The following is a 12,481-nucleotide window of genomic DNA, read 5'->3' as shown; positions in this document are numbered from 1 at the left end:
TTCTATCAAAATTGTGTTTTTAACTGCATTTACAGTATTTCATTATGGACAGAACTAAGATAGTTCTTGAAAAACCTGTAATTAGATATACATGTTTCGATGTATGGAAGGCTTTACACGCCATAATGTTACAATGTACGTCTATGGGAAAACAATTGGTTGTCTCTAACCTATAATAAAATCACAAACTATTGTTTCTGTTTTATATAAAAGGCATGACTAATGTAACATGTCATGACGTCATCCATAGTCATTTACATTATTGGATTAGACGATACAGAAATTGACAAAATATTGCACAATTCTGAAGAAGCGCGGTAATAAATTTCTTTCAAATACATCGATTTCTTTTGGATTCATCAATACAATATTATTCCATGATGATATTTTCCACTGATTTTCATAGCAAAACTGTAAAATCATCTTTAATTGCACAGTTTCAATATATGATTTTTATGTAGACTATTACAATTTATAGTATTTAGAGTATTAAGTTTGCAGTTGCTATGGGTCATTTTTTTCTGAATTCAATACGGTTCTTTCAAAACATCTTGAGATATTGGTTTAATGAGGTACATTTATCTATGATATTATCTTTAACAAAGCTAAAAAATAATTCTCTAATAACTCTGTAACGAAACCAGAGAAAAAGATACGCTGTTTTCCGAATATCACTTCCAAGAGAGTAGTTAATTAGAACACTACATTGTGTAATTGAGAATAAATTGGCATAGATGTGTTTAGATAAATTGACATATTCAGATGCAAGAACGTAACGAAACCGGGATTGCCTATCAAATAAATATAACACCACATGCACGTCTTCCAGTGATCAGCACAAGTGTCAAAAACATTTTAAAGATTTAATGTGAATGGACAGTAGTTCTGTAAATTTTTTCATTGGATTTTGATTACGAAAACATTTCATAAAATAAATTATCAAGATGTTACTTTTGAGGCCATAACAGTTAATGTTACCTTTTAATGCATGGAAATCTTTTTATAAATTAACATTCCCCGCTTGCTCGAACTAAACATTTTTCACAAACTTCGGTATACTTATTCTACACACTATGTATAAATGAGCACAGGAGTTTGGGCAAGGCGAAAGTGGGAGGTGCCAGACGGGATGTCTCTAAATTGTGTTTAGTACTTGTAACATGTGTAAATGTTACCTTCTGCTCAACCCGGGGCTAGAGGGTGTAGACGGTATCATGCATTTTCACTACCGTTAATAAGCAGGTAAAATCATGTTGAGCCGGAAAAATGTTCAATTTTATTGTGTTGAGAGGCCTGTGGAGTTTTCTCTTTCTCATTTTTATTATCAGCAGTGTTGTTTGTGCTGTGTGGCGGCCGTAAAAGTCTCGTCGTACATTCAGTCAGAGCTGTTATATCTCGATCTTATTAGATCGTTCAGCACGACATTTATTTTGTGTTAGTGGTACTGTTTAGTTTTTCAGCTTGAACATTTTTTTGCTTGGGTGATTCCAATATCCCGCTTGCATAGCTTTGATTTTGTATAATTCTATAAACACATTTGGATATGGTGCCTGCTTTTAATCTTGTCAGTTTCTGTGATATGTAGGCTCCGTGAACTAAGATCCCCTTTCTACATTACAGTTCGTTTCGTTTAGGACAAATTCATGGGCACTAGTGAATCATTGAAGGTTCCATGTGCATCGCCGTATAAACACATCTACGGATGTCTCTAAATTGTTTTAGTACTTGTAGCATGTGTTAATGTTGAGCTCTGTTCAACCCGGGGCTTGCGGGCGTAGACGATAGCATACATTTCCACTACCGTCCATGAACAGATTGAATCATACCGAGCCTTGAGCATGTGGAGTGTCTACTTTTTCTATTTTATATTAAGCTGATCAGTGACTTTTAACAATTTTTGAGTTTAATTTGTTTGTCTGTGTGCATAGAATTACACCCTAATGGTGCTGGAGAGAACATGTGCATTTTAGATTTTTTGTTAACAGAATGAATCAAAGCCCTGGGAGGACTGTAGGGAAGCGTAACTGAACCGGTATGCATTTTAATAGAGAAGCCAGACTCTAGATCTAATAGATCTAATGTGGAACCAATGTCTGTACGTATGAAATCTGATTATCAGTAAAAGCAAATTAAGGCTTTAAAGGTCGCTTTGATCTCGACACCAAAATCAATAGGTGTTGTTTATGTCTTTGGCAAGGTTCTAAGAAAATCAAACGGACTAGACTGAAAGCAGGTTCGACAGACAGTCATGGCAGGATCTTCCATAGTGAGATGTCAAGGCATAAAACCAAGAGAACAAACAGAAAATATATCAAAATATTTATCTAAACTGTGTAACAATTTTTTTTAAATCTTACAAACCTGTGTAACTTTTTTTTTTCAAAACTGTAACAAATTTTTAAAAACAAAGTGAGATCAAACATTCAGTATGAAGTAGGCCCAATATTTTCTAAATGTTAAGAAATCCAACTGATTCACTAAAGAGTATTGTGTGCGCACTTGAAAATAATTGGGCCAGACTAGAGCATATCAACAAAATACCACAAGAGGGTTGGCAAGACTAGCATCATATCAGTAATATATAAGAAAGGGACCTTTGGCATTTTTAATCATGACTGATACTTTTTTTGCAAATACTTCATAAAAAATCTATATCCGTGATTTTCACGTTATAAAGATTGGTGCTACCAACGACTTATATTTTAGCGGATAAATGTAGTTTTCTGTGTGTCATTGGCCTTGGTCACATAACAAATATTTACCGCGTAATTAAGGTAGTTCAACGCGTAGACAAAAATCAATACATTTTTAAAATTTACAAGTCACATTTTTTACTTAGTCAAAGTACTAAAGTACTGATGGGGCGATTTTCTTGTCCGGGTATGAGGAAAATTTTTGGCTCGAACCCCGCTTCCAACCGGACTGTTAATGATTATGGTCTAGTCCTTTTCCTTCAAAAATACGATAGTTAGGAAAATTAACGGACCCGTAATAGTGTACCTCCATTTTTGAAGAGTATTCAATTCCTACCATAAACCTACTAATTTTTCAAGAGGACCTAGGTTCAAACCCCACTAGGACCAAACTTTTATTCATTATATTTCTTTTATCTAGTAAGATAAACTGATTTTTTCAAGACTTCTTATTGATTTATTGTACAAAAGCGGAAAAATTTCATTTGATTAGCCATTTCTTGCTGTTTAAAGTGAAATTAACCTCTGATACAGAAGGATGAAGGTTTAGACGTCTTTGAAAACATCTATGGTTATTTTTGAATGCAGAGAGAAATGTCATATTTTTCAGTGTTGGAGCTTCATTCCTGTCCGGTTAAATCCTTTTACTTGAGGCTCCACAGAAAATATGTTATCAACAGATCTCTGTTATGTTTTATATTGTTACGCAAGACTGATGTTTCTTTTATAAATGTTTTTGGAATAATGAATTCTCTGCGACTGTTTTGCGCAGTGGTTATCACTTTGAAATTTGTCTATGTTTGAGCTTGAGGAAATAACATAAATTATACAAAATTTAAAAAAGAAAGACACGGTAAAAGTTGTTTAAAAATGCAACACAGTGCGAAACAATGTTAACTTCAAGACTGTATCAAGGTTATGCAATTATTAAACATTACCATTATGGGTCCACAATCTTAATATAACCTGAAATACAGTTGAAAACGGGTGTTTAAACAAAAATCGCTTACATCTACCCCCGCCTCCCTCCCCACCCCCGCCACGAAGCAAATTCAACACTTTTTACAATATCGATAGATATATTTCTTTCAGCATTTGTGAGAATGTTTCTAAAACGAACTTGTTTAGTATAGAAATGCTAGAAAAAAAACAACAAAAAACAAACAAACAAAGTGCCGTTAAATTAAATAATATTATTAGTTTCTATTGTAAATGTTAACATTATTTATGTAGCAAAATATAACATGTACGCTGTTTCGGTATACAAGTCACAGAATGTGGTCATTCGTTTCTTCTCGTGTAACTGTGGCAATTCCACGCAGCGCTTACCTTCTCTAGAACCTATAGCAACTGAGCTGGGCGAATTCAGTTTTAAAACTTAACCTTCCCTTTCACATTATTCATATTTTGTGCTCATTATATATTGTATTATATGCAAAAATCATACCTAGTAAAAGTAATACTTTTATTAAACATATAATCAATAATGCGTAGTATAATTCATATCGACGTTTGTTACGAACGAAGCTGTGCTCGGAACCAGTGCTTGTTTAATGACCTATTTATAGACCGAGGTCTTAAGCTATAACGAAGTGATCGCTGGAATTCCGTTTCCATTTAAACAAAATAAATGATTATCTAAGTGTTTCGATTAAATTTTAATTCGATGTGTCACATATATTTATGTTAAATACGTCTTACATTTCGTATGATTTATTAGCTTTATCTCTGCATATTACACATTGTGTGTATTCTGTCAATGAGTTTTACCTTACCAAAGACGAAAAAGTTCCATTCATACGGATATTTCATTCATAGGACGCGAATTAATTTACCTTAATAATCATTTACAGAATGAATAATGTATAAAATGTAGTATTCTATTCATTTTGAACAGCTGTACGTATTTATAAGCCATAAATGATCTTACTGTCCTGCAGAAATTTTAATGTTAGGATCCACTATTTCGGGGGAAATTGTTTACTGTTGCTTGTAGGCATATGATATTCAGAAAATCTGAACTGCATTGTTCACTCTGGGCTAATCGCCCCAAAATTAATGAGTGGTCATATTAAATTTATTACATATCCATAATAAATTGCATCGATCTGTTTCCTCTCATATCTTTCAATTCCTTGTAAGTATTGAACTGCTTTTACGGCGCATGTATGGAGAAAGGTAGCGCTGAACCGGAACCATGTGTTCTTGGTCTTGGTCATGTGATAAATATTTACGTCGTAAAGTAGTACAACGCGTACACAAAGTTCTTTACAAGAACATATAATCCCTGTCCGTAGTTTGGCGACTTTGGGAAAGCTACGCTTCCCACAAATTATACCACTGAAGTTTCCAGTTATTGTCAAAACATCAATATAACCGGGATTTAACGTTACTGAACACAATTACACTGAGAAAGGCAATTGAGTTGTGTTACAAAATGGTATAAAAATCTATTAATGTTTTAGCAATATAATAATATGGAAAAAGAACGTTGATTTGTCAAACTTGGTACACATCGGCATTTATTGATTTTATTCGATGTATAAACATGAAAGCATCAAAATGAAAACATAACACATGTTCTAAAAAGTCGCAAAAATAACACATGACGTTTTCAACAGATAGATAAATGAGACATTATTTATTCAATTACTTTGCTAATTTTCTTACTTACCTCCACTGGTAAGCATTAGTCGTTAAAATGATACGAAATACTTGCAGTCTCTTTGGGGTTAGTGTGATATGTTAGCTTGCAAATTGCTTACTGGGCAGAAATCAAGTCAAAACCTGCATGGTAAACTTGGTCTTTCTCGATGTTTCCAAACCAAAGGCCTATTGCAATACCGACCCGTCGACGGAAAGAAATAATATCATTTCACGGTTTTCAGTGGTTTATCGAAAACTAAGTTAGTGTAGTTGAAACACACATTGATTAAACAATTTAAAATGATGATATGAATATTAGTTTTGAAGTTAACTAAACATGGGGCAAATAAGTAACTGGTTCATAAATGTTTGAATGTTTTCACGAATGTACGTTTATCTTTGATTTTTTTTCAAGGTGAAGGATTTCTCAGAAACTCTATTAGATAATCAGTAATCAGTAAATAAAACAGTATAATCTTTCCGACTATCATTTCTGAAATTTTGAACCGGTCAGGAGAACACAGCATTGTGTATTTGATAATAAATTTGTACATTCTAGTCCAAGTACAAACTGATAAGGGTATCAAGCTTATTACAAAACCAAAAGGTCCAGTCTTCAGCACTTCTACCAAGAAGCCTTTGATGTTGATAAACCTATTTATTTACATCATTTTGCGATTACATCTTATCTTTGCAGCATCCTTTTATTTTGCGTAAATTTCTTCAACCGTAGGATGAAAAAATGTGGTGCCTGTTTCGCATCAAACATAATTTTTAGCTCGACTATTCTTAGAAAAGGTAAAGTTCTATACTCTACCGGTCGACAGCGTCCACGTCTGTGTCCACTTCCAATTTGATGAAGTTTTTGTAAGCTGGTGATTCAGTAACCTCAAGACGGAATGGACAGAAACTTCACAAGCATATTTACTGTGATAATCTGACATGCAATGCATTGGTTTCATAAATATGCTTTGCTGTTTGCGAAATGTATACCCCTTCCTCGACTAAAAAAGTTTTAGTTAAGTTTTGCATGTAAGCTTGTATCTCAATACCCACTTCTGGAAATGGATGGAAACTGCATAAACTTGTTCACTGTGATGATCTGAAATGTACTACTAAGGTCCTATAATTCGGCTTTCCTTTTTCGTAAGTTATGCCTTAGTGACTTAGGATTTGTGTGCGAGCTGTTATCTTATTCACTTTTACATCATAAGAGAGGAAAGTCTATGACTTAAATATGTTGCCCGTTTTGCACTTGCACATGTCTATGTTTTCATTAATTCAACTTATTTATGTGTAAAGATTTTTTCGAATAATCGAACGTTGCTGTCCTTTGAAAGCTCTTGTTACGTTTACTTTCTAATATAACGAAATTCTAGGACAACGATGCTTTTGGGGGATGTTTAACAATTAAGAAATGTTGAGTTCTGCTCAACCAGGGGCTAGAGGGCGCAGGCGGATAGCTTGCATTATCACTACCGTCCATGAACAGGCACAATCAAACCGAGCCTGCAAAATTTTCGTTTATGTCGTGTTGGTCAACCTGTGGTGTTCCACTTTTCTATTTTAGATTTGAAAACTATCTTACTATTATTGAAAATGACAACCATAGAAAACACCTAGCTCATCTAAGATTCAATTCACAAATTATAAATTGAAACCAGACATTATTGTTTGAGTGAACCAATTATGTAAAAATGTGTAATCAAAATGATGTTGAAACTGAATTTCAGTTTATGTACGTGAATTAAGCATTTTTTTCTCCTTTAACAGTCGACAAAGACCTAATGACTTACAATATGTATTTTAATTTTATGTATATTTGGATATAAATGCATTTGAAGAAAGGTAAACGGAGTTTTTACCGCCATTCGCACCAACCATGCGGTATTTGTATTAAAATATAAAAGCTAAGGGTAGAATTTCCGGAAGCACAGATTACTCCAAACACAGCCATACAGCATGCATCGCAAAGTAGGCCCACAACAAAAAAGAAGCTGGAACGGAAAAATGTTGTAGACGGGTTGCTTGAAAATCCCATCAACAAGTACATTTTAATTATATGCAAAATATAGAAAGTTGAGTAGGAGTAAGGGGTAGATACAAGGGTCGAATGTTAGGGAAAATGGAGCAAGGATGAATATTAAACATGGAAAGCCGCGTGCTTAAAACGCAGTCTCCGTTCTGCGACACAGAATAACTGTATTCTTTTATATTTCCATGATGGTAATGATGAATGATTTGCATGAATACAAAATGTAAAATACAGGTATTTATTTACAAATAGACAGTGACATATATTAGGCCAAGACAATGTGTAAAATATCTAAATATTGTATTGAATTAATGTTTCATCATGAACATAGTATTTAGTTTATTAAGTTACGTTAAGACCACAATTTTCTAAAGGGTAAGATAGTTATCTATCTATGTTTTTAAACCTATACTGAAAAGAGATTGACTGAATAAGTTTGCAGATAAAGTTCTGAAAACACATTTATTCAGGGAGGGCCTAAATTGTCCGTCTGACATCATGCAGTATCGCTGAATTATACCAGTCAGAATGTTTTTCACAAAGTTCATGTGGGAGGAAAAAGTAGGTCACTAGGTTGTGATGGGTTTTTAAGGGCTTGATTATGCGGTAATTCAAACTTTCAGTGTACAACCATGTGTTTTATCAAAAGTAAACTATTGACTACTTACTGGACAACCCTTTATAGCCGTAACGATATATTATACTTGAACTGGTATACACTATTTAGTTTTGAATTGAATTCGTGGCGGAACGATCATCTTTAGCAAACAATAATGTTGCGAGTGGTCTTGTCATTTCTTTTCATATATGTGGCCTTCTCAGAGCCAGAATGCTCTAGATTCCACTATGAAGAACAAACTTTAAACAAGATGATTAGAGTGGAAATAGCGATGGAGAAATTGCAGTTGGATATGGCTGCCACGCAGCAGCAGGTGTTAGACGCCCTTCGTGGTCTAAGGGAAGAAACTCAGCAGATTAAAGATGACTGGAATAATGAAAAAGAAAGTCTGAAACGCGATGTCAAAGACATGAAAGGGGCGATTGCTAATGATATATTGGAATTCACTAACGAGTTGGAAAAACTAAAAGGTATCATGCTGTTATATAGTTACATTGATGTGATGTTGTTGAATATATGTCTTTACACAATACATAGAATATATATACAGCAGTGAACTGCTATTAGTCAAACGTGTTGTGACCAACATAACGTAGCAATGTTAGCCTGAATAAATTTCATTTATATTTTTATTTTTGTTGGGTTTAACTACGCACCGACTCAATTATAGGTCACATCGCGACTTTTCATGTTGGATGTTGGAGGAAGACCCAAGGTGCCCCTCTTGCATAATTTCATCACGGGCGGGCACCTGGGTAGAACCACCAACATTCCGTAAGCCAACTGGATTGCTTTCCTCACATGAAGACTTCAACGCCATGAGTGAGGCTCGAACCCACATCGGTGAGGGGCAAGTGATTCGAAGTCAGCGACCTTAATCACTTGGCCACAGAGGTCCCTGCTTGAATAAATGTCTCCAATATTAATTTAATATCATGTAACGACATGGTCAAATGTTTGGTCGATATGAGGATTTGCACTCTGTCGAAATAACTTGTCCCAGACCAATAAATCCTCTTGTTACATAGCCATTTTTAAAGTCTGTCAATTTACAATAGTCCATAAACGTCATTTTTTCCAAGTTGACTTTCACATTTCATATTGGATGACTATTTCATATGTTATGTCCTTTTCATGTGAACCGTCACGTTAAAAATTTATTAACGCCGATTTAATTCAGGCTAAAGAACAACTTTATATCATTTACATGTATATGATATTAATAAAAGTATATACATAGTCATAAAAAAATTAATTTCCTTGAATAGAAAAATATGTACCCGTTCTTTCGCGGAATACTAAATGTGCTGCAGAACTCGGACATATTTCACGATAAACAGCCAATATTCTTCAAATATCAATCTCACTAAAATAAAATTATTGTTTAATATTGGCCTGACAATGTTTTATATTCTGGTGAAGGTCACATCATATGGCACATCCTATTTTATTGCAATAGATGAAATTTGAATGGTTATTTTTGTAAATGTTATTTATTCATATCTTTTCAGCAACATTCAACGTCATACATGATTTTTATTGGCCAGTTGTACTGTTTGTGTTAGCGACTTTGCAAAATTATAATTTCATATCATGTGTTGTTTCTTGTAACGAAGGGTCACTCTGACAAATCAGAATACATTTGTTTATAGTTCACTTTTATGACTTAATACTGCCAAGTTATATAATGCATCAAATGTGTTGTTTTAACAAAATGCTGTTTAAAATGTCGTACTAAAATACAGAAAGTACGAGAATATTTTAATATAAGAATACGTTGGTAATCTTCGTTTTCAGCACACACACACACACACATACACACGCACACACGCACACGCACACTCACAAGCACAAACACGCACACGCAAACGCACACACGCACACAGACACACACTGGTATATGTGCTAAAACACTTCTTTGTAGATAATATCATTTTAGCATATTTTACAGTTCCCTTTTTATCTAACTTTTCTTTATTCTAGGACCTGCAGTCGCTTTCAGAAGCAAGGACGTTGCTGATCTAACACCAAACAGCGGTGACACCCTTGTGTTTCAGACGACGATGCTGAACGAAGGTCTCGGGTATGATAATACTACCGGGATATTCACTGCGCCGGTAGGAGGAACGTATATCTTTACTGTCCAATTTTGTGTTGTCGGCGGAAAGAATATGTATTACGTGATAGTTGCTGATAATGAAGAAATAAAGAAAGGGTGGTTCTGTGATGCAAAGTGGACCGCCTGTTACTCTGCTGATGCTGTAGTCGTTCTTAAACAAGGTGCTCGTGTTCAGGTGAAATGTTCGTCCTCTTCCAGTCTTTTGTCTTCCAACAGTAACTACTGGAATACATTTTCTGGTGTTTTTGTGCACGCTTAGACTCTACTTTTGTTTAACACAAATAATCTATCTGGATTACACTTTTACACAAATTACATACTGAAAAACTATTCATATGTAAATTGATACTTTGGTCTAAAATTCACATACGGATGAGCTTAAGAAGAAATAAAAATTAATGTTTAATGCAGGATCTGTCTGTTCTTCCTGGATATTCCATAAATGAATTGATAGTGTTGCTATAAACTAAATATACAGCAAAAATAACCGTATATCTCGAATGGGTTTAGATAATTCGCATTGCCGATCTGCACCAAGGCGACCAGAGATAGAAGTAACATGGAGCCAATTTTAGATTTTAATAGCATTAGTGGTATGAAATGTGATATGTATCAAAAGATGCAAGTTACCTTAACTGGACACGGAAACATAAACAAATTATGTTTTTTGTGAAAGACTCATAAAACGGTGTTATTAATGGCAGATTAATTACTCAAAGCCAATGTTTCTATGTTTAGTAGAAGCTTAGTTGAGTAAACTGTCACGCTTAAACATACATGAAATTTCACGAAGACACCAAAGACAAACCACTATTTCTTGGATATCGGGGGAACAAACTGTTAAAGTGCTCTCTCTTTCGTAATAAAAGGGAGCATGGACGTGAACAAGCTGAGATAAAGACTTTTACTTGATATATTAATTAATAAATTTAATTTAAGTTAATATCTTATGAATCTCACATTTCTTGTGCGAGACTGACGCTGTACATACTTAATACACTATACTGCTGTAAATAAATACTACCTGGAAGTCACTGAATCCATTTCTATTTTACTGTTACTTACCACTGAATTTCAATAAACAACAGTATGTATGGAGACGTGCCTATATAAGCTATGACAGTTTGTCCGACACATCCGTCGACACCCCCCCCCCCCCCCCCTCACCTACACCCCCCCCCCCTCCCCGTAATTCCCCATCCCCATCCCACTCGACAAATGATTATTCTCGTAGCGCAATCGAAACACGTAAAAGATTACAATCATCATACATGTATGATTTACTTCATACTGGATTCTCTACATATAGCATATCATCAATTCTAACACGATCCGCAGCAGCTGCAATATAAACATATAGCGAATTCGCCTATACATGAATCTACGATAAAATATAGCTCTTCCATTCCGCCCTACGATTGTAACATGACTGTGAGATTCTACTCTGCTTCCATTATATACAGTATAATACCGACTAAATATTCGATTTTTCAGTGCTAGTAGTAATAAAAAGTACATCAAATTTTCTGAAACAAACAATTTCTAACTGATGAATTTATTTGTTGATATTTTTACCGTAAGAAAATGTTTCAGCCCGGTAAGTTTCAACTTCAACACCAGTGCATCTATGTATGGTCGTGTGTGTAGTGTACAATTCCTGCGTTGTAGCTAGGCACCACAAATGTCAACTAGATTCTACTTTGACAGTAAATAAATCATAATTCATGTCCCAGTCTTCCAGACTCAAGTGTTTACGTGTTTATATGCCGCCGCAATGTCCTAGCGTGTATGTTTCAGTGCCATCATGTAGGTGACGTGTACTATTTTTAGAAACTGCATATATAAACTCTGCATTAAGTATTTATCTCTGATTTCTATATCCGACCTTAGATGTTATTAAAAATAACATTTTCACGGCAATAACTACTTTATAATTTAATTAAAATTTATTGAATATCGGAAATTTCCGTTTGATGTAACGCTTTCCATTCGTGGGGAGGTTTTTATAATAGCATATGGCCAACTGAATGACATATCGCGCTAAAATATAGTGCTGTAAAATGCGAAGAATTTGCGTGGTTAGAATCGAAATAATAAATATGTTCCAATAATTTTATCAGTTAATAAAATATGGGCAGTCGTTCGGACGCGAATATTAAATCACTCGTGCTACGCACTCGTGATTTAATTATTACGCATCCGAACTCCTGCCCATATTTTATTAACTGATAAAATATAGGCACATATTTATCATTTCTTAATTTACGATCAATTTGCGACCAAGTTTTAACATAAAATATTGCATAAAGTGAAAAACAATACAATTTAAAAATTGCTCCGCTAAGCCATAGGATTCTGCTTAGGCAACT

At 34.5% G+C, this 12,481-nt stretch overlaps 1 protein-coding gene across 1 annotated transcript; it reads left to right on the top strand.

The window, feature by feature from the left end:
• Positions 1-8,094: 8,094 nt before the first annotated feature.
• On the top strand, positions 8,095-11,151 carry LOC123532083 (complement C1q-like protein 2). Its single transcript, XM_045313438.2, has 2 exons — positions 8,095-8,463; positions 9,977-11,151. Exons 1-2 carry the CDS (start codon positions 8,148-8,150, stop codon positions 10,369-10,371), a joined length of 711 nt encoding a protein of 236 aa, XP_045169373.2. The 5' UTR covers positions 8,095-8,147; the 3' UTR covers positions 10,372-11,151.
• The last annotated feature ends 1,330 nt before the right edge of the window (positions 11,152-12,481 follow it).

This window comes from Mercenaria mercenaria, chromosome 11 (assembly GCF_021730395.1).
Source record: "Mercenaria mercenaria strain notata chromosome 11, MADL_Memer_1, whole genome shotgun sequence".
NCBI lineage: Eukaryota > Metazoa > Mollusca > Bivalvia > Venerida > Veneridae > Mercenaria > Mercenaria mercenaria.
This window is presented reverse-complemented; position numbering and strand designations above follow the sequence as displayed.